General features: G+C 39.0%; 1 protein-coding gene across 1 annotated transcript in view; it reads left to right on the top strand.

Moving 5' to 3' along the window:
- The window catches only part of CHM (CHM Rab escort protein), a 51,280-nt gene that overhangs the window by 15,075 nt on the left and 17,081 nt on the right, over positions 1-19,124 (top strand). Inside the window, exons 3-9 of the mRNA XM_054289547.1 lie at positions 1,043-1,115; positions 2,277-2,401; positions 6,079-6,224; positions 6,390-6,643; positions 7,704-7,820; positions 8,522-8,642; positions 10,860-11,085. Of these exons, the coding sequence (XP_054145522.1) occupies positions 1,043-1,115; positions 2,277-2,401; positions 6,079-6,224; positions 6,390-6,643; positions 7,704-7,820; positions 8,522-8,642; positions 10,860-11,085 (1,062 nt within the window). The remainder of the gene's footprint in view (positions 1-1,042; positions 1,116-2,276; positions 2,402-6,078; positions 6,225-6,389; positions 6,644-7,703; positions 7,821-8,521; positions 8,643-10,859; positions 11,086-19,124) is intronic.

The raw sequence follows: 19,124 nt of genomic DNA, 5'->3' as shown, positions 1-19,124 counted from the left end.
GGCTCTGTCAGTGCAGATCAGCCCTGTCAAAAGCAGCCCATTGTAAATCTAGGCAGGAGAATCTAACCTGAATTTAGCTTCTCACTGGTATCACACTGATCTCTACAATTTAAAAGTGGAGGAGGTTATGATAAGATTGATTTAACAGCCTTCACATTATTCTTTAAAATGCAAACCCTATCTTCCTCCCTATAGCTATCTGAGGGTATTTTTGGTATCTTTGAGGCTTCTGAAGTGCCACTACACATTGCCAGAAAACAGAGTTAAATCCTGAAATAACTTTAATTTTGCAAGAACTGGTGACTTTTTAAAATGTAATTACTCTTATTATTTTTCTTCTCAGAGTTGTTAAGTATTTAAGATGTGCAATGCCATCTGACAACAAAAGCCAACTAATCCAACAGATGTTTAGAGAAATATTGGTAAAGAAATTTTAAAAAGAGAGAGCAGAGACTTTCTTTGCTTAACAGCAGAACTACTAATTTTCTGTGATTTAAAAGCAGTAAATAATCTTTTTGCAAGCAAGAAGGTGGCAAGTAGAAACTGGGAAGTGCTCAGGGAGGGATGATCACTTGGTACAAATCAGTTCCTTTGGCTCCACCTGCAGTACATGCAGTTCAGTGAGTGTTTTGCCAGAGCAGCTTCACAGTCTGTAATAGGCAAAATCTGTGGTGTAAGCAGTAGATAAACAATAAACTGCACTGTCCTGTATTTGACATCTTGGATAAGAGAGCCAGTCTTGGCCAAAATGCAGTATTATCTCTATTTTCCTTTTCTTCACACTATCCCTTGTGTTGTTCTCAGCATTATCCATTTACCCTGCAAATAATTTGATTTTGGACTGTAGTGTGTTTGGTCACAGATGCATGCAAGGAGGAAAATAGAAAATTTGCAAAATACTAATTTTTATCTATTCTGCATCTGAGAAATCTTGCCATGTAAAATGTTTTGAATGTATCATACTTGGTTGGTTTTTTTTCTTTAAATCTGGGAAAGTTGTTTTACCTGTCCAACAGGTTTTCCTTTTGTTTTTTCTTTACAGGAGAAATTACTATGGTGGAAACTGGGCCAGCTTTAGTTTTTCAGGATTATTATCTTGGATTAAAGAAAATCAGGTAAAAATTTCCCAAATTGTTTCTTTTAGGCCTCCTTACCATTGAATCTCTGTTGTTTGCATGATTTATTTCAAGACAAATCACCTCCCTGCTTTTGCTCTTTGGTGATTTGACAGATCAAAGAGGTTTGTAGTTCCCAGCTTTGCTGCTTGAGCCTCACCCATCTGGCCTGGCAGTGTGGGGCTCTGCTGTGCTGCCTTGTCAGTCTGAATGAGGCCAGCCTGGTGCTCAGCCACACTTCTGCCTTCTTGAGCTTAAAGAGAAGCATCTACACCATTGTTTCAGTTCCTTTAGGATAATCTGGTTTCTCCATTCCCTCTTGGATTATTTTCCTCTCTCTGATGTTTCAGCCCTTCTGTTTGTCTCGTTTGTATTCAGCTGATTCTTCCCTAGAGGCAGAAAAGAGGGTGCTGGATCCTCCCATTGAAATGTCCTGTAACCAGGACCAAAAGATGAATGCTGATAGTGTATTTTCCAATGACCAAAGTTTATCTGATTCATGGCAGTCCCCTAGAAATCTTGCAGGGAGGAGATTTATTCAGGAGATGGAGGAGCAGGGCTGGATTAGCAGGGGCTGCTCTGTTATTTACAGAAATGCTCAGAGCCTGTGGGCTGTAGAAGGTGGAAGTTCCTCAGCTCAGTCTCACCCTGCTCTTTACACTGTGCTGCCTCCTGGCATCATCAGGGCACTTGCTCAGTGCCAGAGCTTCATATTCTGGGAGTTGTGTTGTATGATTTAGGGATTCCTACACAGATCAATACAATCCCCCAGATCACCAGGTTTTTCCATATGGTTTCCATTCAAAGAGTTTTGTCACAGAATCTGGACCTACCCTGGCTGTGACAAACCTGTCTTTTAGGAGATTGCATTCCAAGTTACATTCAGCTCTCTACTGAAGCCTTTATTTCATTTAACTCTGTGTTTCAGATTGAGCCAGTGCTGTAGTGCAAATGTTGGCATGGTGTGATAAAGTAACCAGCTCTAAGTGTTTTCACTCAAAAAACATAAATAGAAAAAAAAACCAAAAACATTAGGACAGTTATCAGGGTTTATTTTTCCCTTATATTATTAGATGGTACATATTATTTGTGTCTAGAGACATTTATAGTTCAAGAACAGCTTGCACAGTACAATATGTAATTTTATACTTGTTCTTTAAGCAAAAGGCAGATCTCAGTGATGAGTGTGAGGACTGGAGAAAACTGATCCTTGAGGAAGAAGAAGCAATTCCTCTCAGCAGCAAGGATAAAACTATTCAACATGTAGAAGATTTCTGTTTTGGAGAGTAAGTAGAAAAGTACAAATTCATGAGCAATTTTGCATGCCCAGAGTAAATGATCATATTGTGCTTTGGTTTGAAGGGTTTCACCATGCAGCCATATTACACATTGTCTCAAAATGCAGCCCTGGCCTCTGAAATGTTCTCATGTCCTTGTGCTTTGGTGAAATCAATTCACTGAAACAGCCTGATCCTAAATGGCCTCTCTGGGTGCCGTGTAATTTGTTGGCCAACTTTGTGAGTTTGTGATTTACTTCTGAGCACAAAACAGAAGTGCTGTGTTTAGGTATTGGTAGTAGTAGGCAGCTGTGCACTGCCATCAATTAAATTTTTCCATTCTTAATTTGCCTAAAAGCTGCTGTTCTCATAGTCAAAAATGAACCCCCCAAATCCATGTAAAATGAACCACATACAAAAGAACAACAACACAAATGGACAACAGTACTGTAACTGTGAAATACTTGTGGTGAAATGATAAAGTCATATTTCCCTTTGTCCTTTTTATGTGCAATGAATTTAACTTAGTGAAGTTAAATCCACTGAGTATAAATATAACTAACTGAACTGTGTATTTATTTATTATTTTTTCTCTTCTGGATTTTGTACTGAACTGAACATTCTCCAGAATTCCTCAAAGGAAATTCTTTGAGATAGTTCTGTAAACTTAACCTTGAATCCCTTAGAAAGTACCATAGGTATAGGTAGCTAAATGAAATGCTGCCACATACTCGTAAAGAAATACAGATGGTGTTTCTGCCTGTAAACACCATAAGTAGGGGAAAAAAGGTGTGAATTACATAAATACAATGTGAAGGTCACAGACTGAGACTCTTCCAAGGTTCAGTGCTGCACAGTAATGGTGCTTGACTGGATTGCAGATAAAATGCAATGCTTATTTTAAAGCAATAGCACTTGGATATTGTAATTGTCATCCTGTTGTCATAATAAATAATGTTCAGAAGCAGGATTAAATCAGATGGAAAGGTTTTGTAGTCTTTTAACTTTGTGTATAATTTCTGAGTGATAGCTGGCTCCCAAATGAATCCCCTGGCACTGAGATTTCACACTTAGAAGTGAGATTATACTTGGGTAAAATTGAGCTTTTAAGCATTCAACTTAGCTCAGTACAGTGCTGTCTGTCCTGGTCATCACCAAAAAAAACCCCATTTCTCCCAAGGAACAAGGATAAATTAATAAACCTGGCAAAGAAAAAGTTCTCCAAAAGAACTTGAAACTTTCTGAGAGTCAATTACTGTGTTTCTGACAATTTACATGTTCTGCCTAGATTCTGTAGTTTTTGCTTAACTTTTGTAACTCCTATGAAGTAACCATGAAACATTTATTTTGAAAGAATAAACAGCTGGGTAGCAGTATAATATACACAGTGCAAATCTGAAATGAATGGCCTTAGAACAAAGTGCATCCATCAAAGGGAAGGAATACTGTGTCTACAACAAGCTGGATTGAAAAAAGGCAAATGGCTGAAAAATAAATAGTGAACACCTGTGCTGAATAAATTAACCAGCTGGTTGGCAATTTTTCATTTGACCTATCTGAAGGGGTTGCTGTTACAAGGCATTAATAAGACACATTCATTTTAAGATATTCCTTTGTTAGTACCATTAATTGATGAATGGTGGAAGATAATATTCTAAATTTACACAACAATTTGTCTGCAGATGTATTATTTTTTTCTGAATTAGGAGAAGAATTGTCTGTACAGAAGTTCAATTTGAGTCATTTTTATAGACAGTTCTTACATTATTCAGGGATATTTGGTCCTATAGGAAGGGTGTCATGAATTTAGATTATATACAGTTTTTGGGCTCTCATTATAAAATCTGTGGAGCTGCAAATCATGGAGATTTACCTATTCTTTAATGGGAAGTGAATAGAGATTTAAAATATGTAAATATTTCTGTTACACTGCTTTTCAGAGTGATATAGAAAAATACAGTGTATGATGATATGAATCCAAGTTTATTTTGATTTTAAAAAGTAATAATCAAGTATGTTTAAAATAAGATTAACTGTTCATTGAGATTGGGAGAAGTTAGAAAGAAAACCTTATTCTGAAATTTTGTGTTACAAAGGTTTAGGATGAGTTAAATAAAAGCTTCATTTTAGTTACTGAATTTCTGGGAAGAGCTTTTGAAGTTTTCACAAACACTGTGTTCCAAAATCCTTAAAAAAAACCCAAAATCCAAATAGAACCCCAAAATTTAATTGACTTTCATTTTTATTTGTAGCAGTGATTGCTTTTTTGAACAACATTTGACAAAGTACTTATCTCTCTTTGATATTTTATAGTTACTTAATGCTGGCAATGTGAAGCAAAAAGACATAATTAATGTACAGAAACAGCCTTCTCTCATTAGTGCTTCCTTAGAGCAGTTCCTGCATTTCCCAGGGCAATATTTTACCCAGTCATGAGCTAAGTGCTTCCTGGTGACTGTGCCCAAGCTGGGGGATCACTTCTAAACTTTTCATGAGTCCATGTGAGCTCCATCAGTTCATAAATGAGGAGCAATTTTTAAAGGATCCCAGGGTTTTGTTTCTTTTTGGACAGAAATCCTGCTCCTGCTTCCATCTGCAGGTGTGTGAGGGAGCATTTTGGTGTTGGTGCTGAGTAATTCCTTGCTGTTCTGGGAATTTTTACCATCCTGTTAAGACTCTGTGTTTGCAGGTCACCTTTAAAATCATAGTTCATTAGTTTTCAGGCAAGATTAAATAGTTTATTCAGTGCATTAATGGCTTGTGGTAGAAAGATAAAAAGATGGTTTGGAATTATTGCTGAACTCCTTTCACTTGCAATGACACTGATTTGATTCATCTCAGTGGTAGTGTAAACTAAACCAAGTTCAAAAGTCCTGCTTTCTCAGGGAGGTGTCACTGAAGTTCAACATAAAACAAGAAGATGAGATTAAAAGTGGAGGGCTGCTTTATGAGGGGAATTTTAAAGAAATGTTGTGGACAGGAAATGAACTGTGCAGAATGAATGTTCTGTGGGAATGTCCCTCCTGTGACTGGCTGCCTTCATGCCCTGTGCATGGATTTGGAGCACTTGCAAAACAGCACTGCTGCTTGAACAGCTCATTAGAATGCAAGGGCAGAGTTAAAACAGGAATTTGAAAGTTTTGCTGAAGCTTTGGGTCCAAGTGGTCTGGTTCTCAATGGCCCTGCTGGGATCATGGCTGCTTGTTGTGTAAAGCTTGTCTGTTTCCTTCAGGACAGTATCTCAGCTTAATAACCTTCATGCATATTTGCTTTTCAATTTCATGGGTTTTAATCCATAAGGAACACCTGATCAAGTTACTGTTTTTATTGCAAAATAGTCCATTTCTGTTGTTTAAGTAACTGTATATTGTTTCACCATGAGGGCCTTGATTTTCTTTTTGAGACCCTTCTATTTTTTAAGTACATGTAAAGTAAAAACTCAAATTTTTGTTGCTGTTTTTACTCCTCAATAAACATAGTCTCTTGAATTATAGCTTTGCAGCCAAAGAACCAGAGTTTGTTAGTGGGTGGAATACCTGAATGGACCAGGATAAAGAAATTCTAATGCTTTTCCTCGAAATGCTTGAGGTTTTTGCTCTGGCACCGACTCAAAACTTCAAACAAGTTTTTAAGACTCTTCAAAAAAACTTTTCCCCCCTCCTTTTCCCCTCTGTGTTTTTAATCAGTCAGGATTCAGCTGAAGGTGTTGAAGAAGCTGGTGCTCTGCCAAAGCTGCGTGTGCTTGGAGCCCTTGCTGCCCAGGGCGAGTCCCCAGGGCCCGAGAAGGAGAGTCCTGCAGCAGAGATGGGGATTCCTCTGGGATCACAGGAGAGTCCTGCAGCAGAGATGGGGATTCCTCTGGGATCACAGGAGAGTCCTGCAGCAGAGATGGGGATTCCTCTGGGATCACAGGAGAGTCCTGCAGCAGAGATGGGGATTCCTCTGGGATCACAGGAGAGTCCTGCAGCGGAGGAGGTTTCCCCGGGGTCTGAGAAAGAGAATGCAGCAGTGGAGAGCCCTGGAGAGGAGCCCCAGAGCTGCTCTGAGGCAGCCAGGGCAGCTGCAGGGGACGGGGCAGGAGCAGCCCCTGGCCCTGGAGCTGCTCCCAGCACGGCCGACGGCGACTCCGCTCCACAACCGGCAAAGGCAGAAGCTGCACCCTCTGAAAATGCTGCCCAAGAACCAAAGAAAATCACCTATTCCCAAATCGTTAGAGAAGGCAGAAGGTTTAATATTGATTTAGTTTCTAAGGTAGGAACTGAATGACTTTATTTTGTGTAAGTACATTTGCTTTGCTTAAAATGCTGACATTTGTTTTAAAGCACCTTTGAGGGAAAATAGCCACTCTTGAGAAGTAAGAATTGTTAGCACTAAAACAAACATGAGTTATTTAATATGTGACCTTAAGTGTTTTATAACCAAAGAGATCCAAAAACACAGCTCAGAAATATTGCCTTGAAATAAATGTCATGAAATATAGCATTTGGGTAGTACCATTAAAATGTCTCATTTTAAATAGTGCCGTTAAAAACTTGTATTTTTAAACAAGAAACAAAATCTGCATTGCTCTATCTTTTTTAAAAGATAAAAAATGTTTTTTACAGCACAGGGAAATTTTTTCAAAGTTGAATGCTTCACTTTACATATTGTGCCTAAAAAGATTTTTCAAATCTTTGGAAACCAAAAAAGAAAGTCTCTTCACTAACTCATTTAACTCTTTGTGAAGACATTGTGAAATCATTATTGCAAATTTCATGTTCCAGATGTGAATCCCACTCCAGCCATCCTTACAATGACATCTTGAACACCAGTCAGTGGGTGGTAGTTAAGCAGATAATGCTGTTTTGTATCCTTTTTTACTCTGTTAAAGGGACATGGTGTTAACTGCAGCAAATCCCAGAAATTCAGCCACAAGAGTGGTCAGCAGGGCAAGGCCAGGAGTTTGTTCTGGGGTTTCCCTGGCAGGGGAACATCAGCTTCCCTGTAGTGTCCTGTTGGTGTCCCAGGAAACCTTTATCCAGAAAGTCTCTGTGTGGTCTTGCAAAGGCTGTTACTCAGGACCATGAGACTTTTCAATACAAACATTTTCAGTTCATAATTACATTTCTGGCCCTTTTGTATTTCATCATATTTGTAGTTTCTAGAAAGATGATTAAATTATATATGACTAAATTTTAGCTTGGGAATTGTGGAATTGACCTGTGGAAAAGGTGCCTCTTGGTTCAGGGGATTTGGGGAGCAGCTGGTGAGGATTTTGTTGGGTGCTTCACTGATCCTCTTCACCCAGTAGTTCCTTTCTGCTCCTGTGCAGTTGCTCTACTCCCGGGGCCTGTTAATTGACCTCCTCATTAAGTCCAACGTGAGCAGATACGCCGAGTTCAAAAACGCCTCGCGGGTTCTCGCCTTCCGCGAGGGGAAAGTGGAGCAGGTACCAGAAAATCATGGGCTGCATGTGTTTCATCTCAGCTCCTGAAAGTCAAGAAGCTTGCAATTGGTTTTTTTGAGTGTTTTTTCCTTAATTATGATTCTAATTTAATTTCTGGAAGAAAATATGTTTGTATGTGTTATCTAGAAATATGAAAATAAAATCAAACCAAACTAAAATAAGGTTGTGCAGTCCAGTGCATTGACATAAATCTTAACCTCAGGCTAAATGTTTAGGCCATGACTGAATGGCAGATAATTCTTGAAGATTCAAATATTTTAGGTTTTAAAGATTTTAAGATTCAAAGATTTAGGTTTTAGTCTGACATAGACTTGATTTGTCTTTGTTACATAGAAGAGAAGTCAGTGTGATAATGGCAACAGGAGATATTGGCACAGTGAATACAAACTCAAGTGATTATCTCTGCAGTTAGAGATGCAATTGAAATTGAAGGGAAATAAAAAAAGATTTTTAAAAATTCTTATTGTGGAAAATTGGTAACTTTATTGTAAGTTTAGAAAAAAATATTGTAACTTTAGTTACAATAGAAATTAGGGGAAATAAATATATAAGAAAATAGCTGTAATTGGAAACAATAATTTGAAATATTTGTTATTTAATCAAACTGTTGTTGCTTGATGCTTTTACATCCAGAGTGTGGAAAGTGTGGAAAGTATCTGAAATTATTAAAAAATACTTTGCAGGTGCCTTGTTCCAGAGCAGATGTCTTCAACAGCAGACAGCTGACCATGGTGGAGAAGAGAATGCTCATGAAATTTCTGACATTTTGTTTGGACTATGAACAGCACCCTGAGGAATACCAAGGTAGTGTCTCATTGAACAAGGCACACTCCCTTCTCAGGATTTCCTTCAGGGAGGACAGTTCTGAGAGCTCTCCTGTGTTTTCACGTGGTTTATTTTTACAGATTCATTTTTAAAGTATGCTTTGACCTTTTTGTGACCTTTTCACTTCAGTGTTAAATTCTTCTACTTAAGCACTTGCTCTTCTAGTTCCCACATCATTTATTATTTACATTTTTCTTTAACAGCAAAATTATATATTACAGCAAGGTTGCAAAATGCTTTTTGTCATTTTTAAGCGTTTTCCTCCCTTCCCCCAGGTATTTTTTAAAAGAACGTGATGTATCTGAATTTTCTGTCTGTTTGTTTGGATTACTAGGTAAACCTTCACAATGCTTTACATCAAATCAGAAATGGAGAAAATGGAATTTTTTAACTATGAAAGTAAATGTAATTTAATGCTCTTTAGTTGTAAAGGGCAAGTTCCAAGTGCTTTTATCAAGTGTTGGCTTATTTAGATGAGAGGAAATCAGAAGAGATTTGAGCTATAATGTGTGAAGAATAACGAGCCGCGGGTCAAAGAGGGAAATCAGCTCAACAGGAGGAAGGGGCTTTGGGTTTGTGCTCCTCAGGGTACAAAGAATGAAGTGGTGTCCTCAGTTCTTGCAGTCTAAAAGTAAATTAAGGCAAAGAGAAAAAAAATCTGTCAAAAAGAAATACCGAGGAAAGAGGAGTACAAACATCAGAGAAAATTATTGAACACATGCAAGAGAAGAACCGTCGGTATCAAGATCTGGTGAGATTAAGAAAAGGAGAGTTTGTAATGAACTCCAGAAAATCCTGAAGGGGAAAAACTCATTAGGCTGAAGTGGTTTATTGATTACAGGTGATCTCAGTTTGCTGCTGCTGGAAGAAATGGAGGTGCTCAGAGTGAGGAGATTGGTGGTATTTAGAAAATTTATTAAGTAAAAAAAAGGAGATGCCATATCAATTTTAAATGAATCCATTGATTCATGTACCTAAATAACATTAGATTTATTTTACTTACAGAGACAGTTAAACAGTTTTTGTTCCTACATTTTAAAATAGCCTGAGAAGTAATTGAGAATATTTTGAGTCAGATTAGGCTAATGTAAAAACTTAAGAAATTTAAAATTGCTCTTGATGAGATCATTGCATTCGTGGGAAGGCAGACTTTTAATAGGATGAGTTCATGAGCGTGAAGAATTTTTTAAAGCTTTTTTTTCTGTAAAATATGGAATTATATAAGAAGTTTGAAGTGAGGAAAACTTGAGAATTGTTTTAGAATGATAAAACAAAAAAAACCCTGTCATTTTATGACTTTGTGCATGGCTGTACAAAGAGCAGTAAGATACATTTGTAATAAAGCTGTGGTTGAATCTTGAACAGAATAGATAGCTTGATAATATTGGGCTCTGAGCTAGTTAGGAATTTATCCAGGACTGAAATAAGAGCAGATCTCTGAATGGTATGGAAGCCTGCTATTGCTTAAATACAATCTTTTCCTGGCAAAAAATCTTTCTGTTATGAAGATGGCTAAAAGTTTTTCAGAGATGTATCAATGCCAACACGCTTTAAACATCTCCCAGAAGACTTGTGTTTCTTTGAATTTCAAAATGTGCCAGCAATAATATTATTTTAAAGGGAAGATGGAGTCCTTGATCCCTTTCTGCTCTCTGTCTCATCCACATTTGTTTGTTGCCAGCAAGTGATCAAATTGAAATAAATACTGCACCTTCTCATCTCTGGATTGTGGCACTGTGTGAGGGGCCTCTCTGAGCACAAATCTCCAGTCTGGCACTGGCGGTGTGGGTGCAGCAGTCCTGTTCTGGAGTGGCTGTAACCTGGGGTGATATTTTGGGTAATTTACAGGAACAGCATCCCATGGCACTTCAGTGGATTTTAGTCCACAGTTTGTCACTTTTCTCTCAGGGCTGGGAAATGGAGTTAGATCAAGTCTAGCAATGAATAGGTGATGCCACTGGAGACCCATAAAGTGAGTTTGTGATATTTTGAAATATTTTAATGGAGTGCTGTTTGTTTTCTGAGAACTCACTTTCTGGGAGTATTTATCTAACTTTCATTGATTGTATGATCCATTTTCAGTAAGGATTTTGTTGAAAAACTCACTTGCTCTTGTTTGCTGAAATCCAAAGCACTTATTTGAGCTGAAGTGCAGATGTTGGAGTGTGCTCAGTGCCTCCTGTGCTTTTCCCTCAGAACACGAGTCCAGGACGTTTGCTGAGTTCCTGCAGACACGGAAGCTGACCCCCAGCCTGCAGCACTTCATCCTTCACTCCATTGCAATGGTGGCACAGACTGAGAGCAGCACCCTGGAAGGGCTTCAGGCCACAAAAAAATTCCTGCAGTGCCTTGGCCGCTACGGCAACACCCCGTTCCTGTTCCCTCTGTACGGGCAGGGAGAGATCCCACAGTGCTTCTGCAGGTGAGCCTCACTCACACAGACACATCCCAGAAAGGAAACCCTGGTCCTGTAAGAGGTGTCACTCACTAGGACACTGCTTTGCAACATTTTTCATTGTTTTACAAATGCAGCTTGTAGTAGCTGCTGGCTGTGGTGGCTGCTGTGAGTAAGTTAATAAGGGCTAGGAAAGGAGAAAGCCATAATTTAACCCATATGTAGCTGCCCCTTTTTGAATCTGACAGAGGAGACTCAGAGGTATCTGTCCAAAAGAGTGACTGTGCATTTGAGTAGGTTAAAAAATTTTGTGTGTGAGTCTACCCTAAAGCTGCAGGAAGATCCATGTTGTCAATTTGTGTTACTAATTAATGCTGAGAATTCATTTACAATTCACAGGTCTATATTTAGTAATGAACTGGATTGTTCTGAAAGAGAAGAATAGTGCCATGTATCCAGTTTACCATTACATTTAAAACAAACCTTTCTACATCACAGACTTTTATACAAGCAGGGCAATTGCTGTGAAATCATGACATTATTTTGTAGCTCTCTCTAGACTGAAGGTTCCAGCTCCTATGAACTGAACAGCAGAGGAGATCCCATGCAGTTCTGTTTCACTGAGCCACTGCTACATTCTGACATGCCAAACAGCAGCCATATGTTCTCCACTCCCTGAGCCTTGGAAAGCAAATAAAACAAAAAAGCCCAGGATTCCAGGATTCCCCAAGATCCCCTTGAGTGGCAGTGGCAGTGCAGTCCCTGCTCCTGAGGTGTCCCTGGCCCGTGGCTCTGGCACAGAGCTGGTTTTTGGGTGCTTTTGGGTGCAGAAGGTGGGTGGTTTTCATTTCAGTTGTTTCCAACAGTTCAACTGCCTTTTAAAAGGCTGAGGGGTTTTTTTCATCTTTGCTTTTGCTGGCAAGCAGCCTTTCCATCTGCTCAATGTGGGTTTAATGTGGTAACCTGGAGGTCTGAAGTAAACATTAGCTCTGTTTAAAAAAAGCAGCTTTGCCTGGTGAGGCCAGTTTGTCTGAGTGATATATTTGTACATCAGTCCCTTAAATAGCAGTGCAGGGTCTTACCTGCTTTGTTTGGTGCTGGACAAGTTCTGCTTTTTACATGTGTGCTACTATGAAATTGTGGTTTACTGCAGGTTGTTGGGTGTTCCTGTTTGTCTCTGTGATGGATTCCATTTCTCTTCTCCAGAACAGTCCCTAAATTACTGCCAGAGGAATGGCCTCAGCAGCTTGATCCTGCTGGGCTGTGTAAAGGATGGATGCAGTTATGTGTTGATAGAAACATTCTGGAATAATTGTGCTCCATTGAATAGAAATGTTACTTGCTGCCATCTTTTGTCAGTACCTTTCATCTGCTCCTTGAGCTGTATTTATATGGAGAGCTAAAGTGCAGACCTGTGTAATTAGGTGATTGGACAGATAATTTGTGAACAAGAATTGGGGTTAGGCAACTACTCTGCATACAGCCATGCAACAGAGCTTGTGTTTCTGGGTTTTATGGATGTCTTTGTGTCTTTATAGGACTTCATGTGAGGCCAGGTATCTGTATGTGACCAGAGATTAATAAATCACAATGTTATCAGAGCCATTGAAGTAGTACAATTTTGGCAGTTCAGCCTTCCTTGGCTTCAAATACCTGGGGGAAAAAAGTAAATTTAATCATTAAAATTAAAATTTGGCTTGCTTTTTTTCCTCTGTAGATTCTTATCCGTGTAATTTTTCTTGCATTCTCAAAATCCCTTTAGCTGAATTATTTTTTATTTAATAACCAGCACATGCAGTTTTCTCATCTGTAACAGCAGTATATTTCAAGTTAGCAGTAGAGGTGTCTAGAAGTATTATAAATATTCTTATCAGAAAATCATTCTGTGATGACAGGAGTTCTTCAGATGGCCTGAACTTTCTATTTCAGATCACTGGTTGCTGCATTTTAGGGTTTTTTTGCTAAAATGTATAACTTTTACAACAAAGAGGGTATTTTACTGGATGGAGCAAATTAATCTGTCAAGCCAAAAAGTAATTCCACTTCTAAAAGGTTTGTATTGCAAACATTCTAATACAAAACTTTTTTTAAATTATCTGTTCTTTTTAAGTGAACAATAGGAGGCAACCATAATATTTTTTGAGATTAATCACAATTTTTAAAGGTGTTCTGCCCTCAGGATTGTGTCTTGCTCAGAGTGAGCCGTATGTGAAGAATGCTGCTGGGGCTGTGGAGTAAAGAGGCAGCAGCAGAGCCTATAGATCACAGGCTGCAGCTTTTATCACCAGCTTATCAGGGGAAGGTGTCACCTGGCCTGTGATTTCTAACCACTGCTCTATATTCTGCTTTAATGTAAACCTCTTAAGCGTTTCTTGCAGCCAGTTACACTGTGTGTTCTCATCAAGGCTACTGTTATAAATGGCACACATGCATATTGATGGGAATGAGTCAAAGACATTTGGAAGTCAGTCCTTGCATCCCAAATGAGTCCTGCATAAACACCACAACCTTTTGGAGCTGCTGACGACACTCCAGCAGGCAGAAGCGCTCTTCCTTCTTTATTGGTTTAAGCAGGGATGGCTTAGGAGAGAAAATTAAACTTTTATATCACTGTAATGTACATCCCAATGTGGTGAGGTACAGATGGGAGGTTTGTCTCCATCAGTTGGAGTTGTGGAACAAGGAAGGTCATTGGGAGCCTCCTGCTCTCCTGAGCTGACAAAAACAAGCAAAACTTCTCAGGCCCTTAACAGCTTCCTTTGCTTCCTTCTTGGTACAAAACTGTCCTGACTCTCCTTTCTAATGATGTAGCAATAGTCTGGTGTTAAGTACAAGTGAATATAATAATATCTCATTCTTGAGGAAAACCCAAATAAGCTTTTACATCTGCTGCTGTTTGCTTTGTGAACACACTGAATTGGGGCAGAACAGGCAGAGTTTCCCTTCAGTTTGGTTTCAGATCCTTTCCTCTGGACTCATGCAAATATGGACATGCAAATGGAATTGACTTTCTGAGAAGCAGTAGTTTTTCCCCATGTGAACTTTCAGAGGGAATTGGTGACTGTCCCCTATGTCATGTCACAAAGGTCCTACAGGGACACAATGTGTCTCTTGTGTCTTTGTTATCCAAAGAATTACCCAAAAGCTGACAGGTGGCAGTAGGTGCTGGAATACCCTCAGCTGCTTGGCCAGAGGAGTTGGTGAGTCCCTGACTCTCATGGGAAGTTGGTTAATAATGTACATTTCCTATAAACAGACCTGCAGCTTTCCCATTGTGTATTTGCTGGGCAGTGTTACCCTTTGTAGGAGTTCCTGCAGATTCTGGCTGAAATTGTAATTTCTGTCTCCGTGACAGTGACAGCAGTAATTTAGTGATGGAGGAAAGATCTGATTAAGACAGTTCCATCTCTTTCAGTGCCCATATTTACAGGGAGATTAAGAGGCCAGGCTGAGATAAGATGGATAGTGTGATTGATTCTGAGGGTTCCTGTATATATTTAAAAATGAATAGTCAGTTTTACCTTTACATGTGCACTGTTACCTGCTAGAGATGTCAGAGCTTCTGGGGTAGTCTCAGGTCCTTTAAAATTCCCAATTATGTCCCTTCCCCAATCTAGGAAGGTTTTAGTGGTCTGAAATCAAGATTGGACTTCAGGAAACCTGACTGCAGTAATTTATTAAAAATTGGGCACACCATGTTTTTCAGCTGAATCTAAGCATGAGTATTATGTCTCTGCATTTTAGCAAGATGCAGAACTTTTCTGTGTGTAAATTGTATGATTTAGCATGTTAATGAGGAATTAATGAGAAATTCAATCAGTCTGAATTCCTGGTGGCAATCAGGTGTGACAGATTTGAGTGTCAGCACATGTGAAACAATCACAGGTGATTTAAAAATCATAGTGAGATATAAGTTCAGTCCTCCATTTCAAAATACCTAATTTTCATATTTATCTATCTCTTATCACTTTTAATTATTCCATTTCTTTGGACCAGAAAATGTAATTGGAATTACTGACAACTCATCACTATTCCTTGAGTTGTACTAAAATGCTGAATAGTACCAGTAGCTGCAGTGCTGCTTTCCTCTTAATTGTTTTCACTTGCATTTCAGGGAAATAATAAAACTTCAAATGTAGTTTGGCCTTTAAAGACAAACTTGATATATTTCTTCTCACTTTGTTGGCAGATGAATGCAAAATGGGCAAGCAGAGTTAGCAGGATTGTTTGTAGGAACAGTTGTTTGTTTTTCCCTCTAAGGAGAAACTCTGTCTTGGGATAAACATGAGGGAAGTGAGATAATCCATCATTCTGAGACCTGTTCACTAGTGATGGATGGATAGATTGGTAAAGTAACTCAATAATCTTCATTTTTTTCAGGTTATTCACAGATCAGTGAGCCTTGTCGTTAATACAGCTGTGGAATGCTTTTGTGTCCTTGCCCACAGTATTTCTCAGAATGACAGGAAAAGACTTTTAATTTGGAAATAACCTTTGTTGTAAAATGCATTAAGTGGATGAAACTAGAGAATACCTTCTCATTTTAGTTTTTATCTTCTGAGTATTTGTCAGTTCTTTGTTTAAAAAATTACTTGCAAACATGAGAGCTGTTCTGCTCCTTGTTCTTTCTGACTAGAAATTGTGTTCTGCAGGAGTTTATACCTGGTGAAGGCCTTCAACCATGAGAATCTATCACATGGGATGCTCTGAATCATGTGGATGCTGTCCCAGTGTATTGATTTCCCACCCCTAACTAGGCAGGGAAAAGTTTTCAGTCAAGAAATTGTATTGAGGGGTCAGACTTAGTGTCCTACTCTCATTCTTGATTGTCTTAGTTCATTTTAAAAATCATATTTGGAACCTAAAAGCACAAAATACAAATGCTGTTGTGAGATGACTTTTTCAGGGTTTAATAATTAGGGTAATGGTGATAATAGGAGGGAAATATATCTTGATATATTATTTGGTATTACCTCTTTCCAGCAAGGAGATTCCTCCCTGGTTGTGTGGGGATGTGCAGGTTGTGCCTTACAGGGTCTCCCTGAGAACTCTGACTCAGACATGTGAATGTTTGCAGCATTATCAGGAGAGCTGTGGAAGTGACAGGATTGTTTATTACTGGAGCAAATCTGAGATGAGGAGGCAAATTGCATTTAGCAGAGTCCTTTTTCATTAAACCAGAAGACAGAGAAAGGTACCTTCCTAATCATGACAGAATTAGTAAAATAGCCCTTGAATTTCATTGAGGGTTAAGAGAACTGGAATTTTTGTGTCTTTTCTGGAGGCAGAGAACACAAAACTGGGTTCTGTAGATGAGCTAATGTTCAGTGACTGCTCCCAGTGCTGGCTTTTGTGCCTTGCCCTGCGGTCCTGCTCTCCCCAGCCTCTCTGGGAGGGCAGAGCTGTTGTGTAACTGCAGCTGGGTGACCTTGGCTGAGGAGCAGCAGCTTCTCCTGGATGGTCCATGGGGTTTGGAGCCAGGTCCTTCCACCTCCCCAGAGAGGAGCCTTGGGAGTGCCTCTGCACCTCCCTGCCCTCACAGCAGCACAGAAACAACTCTTCTATTTCCTTTTTCATTTTTCCCCTTTCCAGCTCTGTGGCAATTTCTTACAGTTGCCACAGTGCTTTAACCATAATTTCTAGGTCACTTAAACACATTGCCTGATGGCTTCTCACCTAACCTTCATAGAAATCATCTGTTCCTTGAGTTTAGAATCCCAGAGAATGACTCTTAACCTTGATTCACTAAGAAGTCATGTTAATTGCAAGATCCTTGAAAAAATTAGGTTGATAATGTGGTTAATTTTAAATAAAAGCACTTTTATATTGTGCCAAGAGTCGTCAGTAACATGGCACTTCTATCAGCAATAAGCTGCCGGTACTGCAGTTGTTTAAATTACTAATTACTAGTTGATATGAAAAGACAGATTAAACATGGTCTTATTTTTGTCAACAGAATTTCCTCAGGTTTAGAAACACCCTAAGAAATCTACACTGGCACAAAGCGAGGCTGAAGTATAGGAACATAAAAATATATTATAAATTAAGATTTTTATTGCATTATCTTCTAACATTTGAGTTTGGGAAATGGAATTGGAATCTTGGGCCTGTAAAAGGCAGCAGTGACTTCCCCAACCCCAAAACTTGTACATCACATAATGGGAACTCAAATGCTAAAACTCCTGAAATAGTTGTACTTGAGTGCAAAGTGATCATTCAGAATCCCTGAACAATAAATATCAACCCTTGCCAGACTCTGATGAAATAGACTGAAATTACCCCAATTTTGTAATTATGGAGCGAGGTGCACAGAGGGTCTGTGTAGGGTCAGGGATAAGTAGCTGGAGCTTTGTGCTCTAACCCAAACCAAGCCCAGCAGGTTTTATCTTGTCTGTTTTACTGGCAGTGTTCACTGCTAGAATGTTTCCCAGGATGTGAATGGATATTTCTGTATATGCAGTCTAAATTCCACACAACCAAAAGGAGCAATTTCTTCGTTTTCAAGTTAAATTCGGTACCCCAGCTCTGCCATTCCAGCTCCTCTTGCTGCAGCATTCCCAGTCCCAGCCTGGTTTTCCAGAAGGAAGGGGAGATCTGGGGAAGGAAATCCTCTTACCTGGGGCTGCAGGCTCCAAGTGCTGTTTGTGAGTGAGCTGGGTGCTGCTGGGGAGCGCAGAACTTTGTGAGTGGTGTACAATTGTCATGTTGCTGATGGATTTAGAGCATAGGCTGCTTCTCTAATCCTACAGGACCTTTTTAAATTTCACAGGAATAATGAACACAGCCTGCAGGAAAAAGTCAAAATATTTGACTCTTCATCTGCTTCCCTAAGCATTTCTGTCACATATTTTCTTTTCCATAGCTCTCCAAATGCCAGGAGAGTTCAGGATGACACTGATTATTTTTTTAATTAGCTTTTTGGTGCTTTTTTGAGGGGGTGGATTTTTGGTGTTACCCAGGTGGATGCACACACCAAGTTTTCACTTTGGTATGGGAACCATGTGTTGGGAAGATAAACCATCATTTTTTGTAGCTGTAGCTATTTTATTTATTTGATTTGTGTTCACTCTACCTGTTAATGTTTTTGGAACATTGGAGGAAAGGCTGATGTTCTAGGGGCCTTTCAGGAAACAGACTTTAACATAAGAACCAGGTCACAGCTTGCTCTGTGTGTAAAAATAAACTGAAAGAGAACAATTCATTATCTCAGCACTTGCCATGTTTTTCTTTGATCTTTCTCCAAAGCTTGCAGTGCTGTGCATGGAGTATTCAGCTTTAAGGAGAGAAACAAGTAGTTCTTACAACAGAAAAAATGCACAGTTAAAAATTAGCCAATTTTTAAATTAATCACAACATGCATTGTAGAAAGCAGAGGACAAATTACATGCTAGAAATAAAAACTAGATTTTGGTGTAAAATTATTTGATACAGTTTTAAAATTCTTTCAGAGTGAACTAAGGCTAAGTCTGTAATGTGTTTTTGTGGTATCTCAGTGCTGGAAATCGAGATGTCAAATGGAGAGACATTCTATTTTTGTTCAATTAATATCACAGAGCATTACATCAAAGCAGTAAACTCCTCTTGTATCAACAGATGCAGCAACCCTGAAGCCTATTTTCTCTCTTGTTACATTAGTGTTTAATTAAAGAAAACAACTAGTTGGAGGCAGTTACTTTCTGTGAAATGTAATGAAGATTTATTTTGTAAGTGACCTTCACTGTATTAGCTGAATCAGTAATCAGTAAAATTAATAGAATAATCAAATTACATACAAACTCATAAATCACTGCGAATATGCTGTCAAAAATGCAGCTTTTAATATGTCCTATTGTTCCACAGCTGTATTAAAAATTGCAACTGCTGATTTCTGCCTTGATGGGGTCTGAAATGGCATTTAAAGGCTGTGTATGATGGAAGGCTACCAGGCCAAAAATTTTCACAACTGTTAATTTAGCTGTAATATGATTTGATGTCAGCAGGGCAGAGTTGAAGCTGAGTACAGTGTTGTTGCTATCTTTCAGCAAAACTTGAATTATTGGTGGAGGCAGTCGCCAGTTAATTAGAGT

Source organism: Melozone crissalis, unplaced genomic scaffold (assembly GCF_028551555.1).
Source record: "Melozone crissalis strain CALT ecotype California unplaced genomic scaffold, PUWL_Pcris_2 ptg000068l_1, whole genome shotgun sequence".
NCBI lineage: Eukaryota > Metazoa > Chordata > Aves > Passeriformes > Passerellidae > Melozone > Melozone crissalis.
Note: the sequence above shows the minus strand (reverse complement) of the source record. Positions and strands in the feature narration are given on the sequence as shown.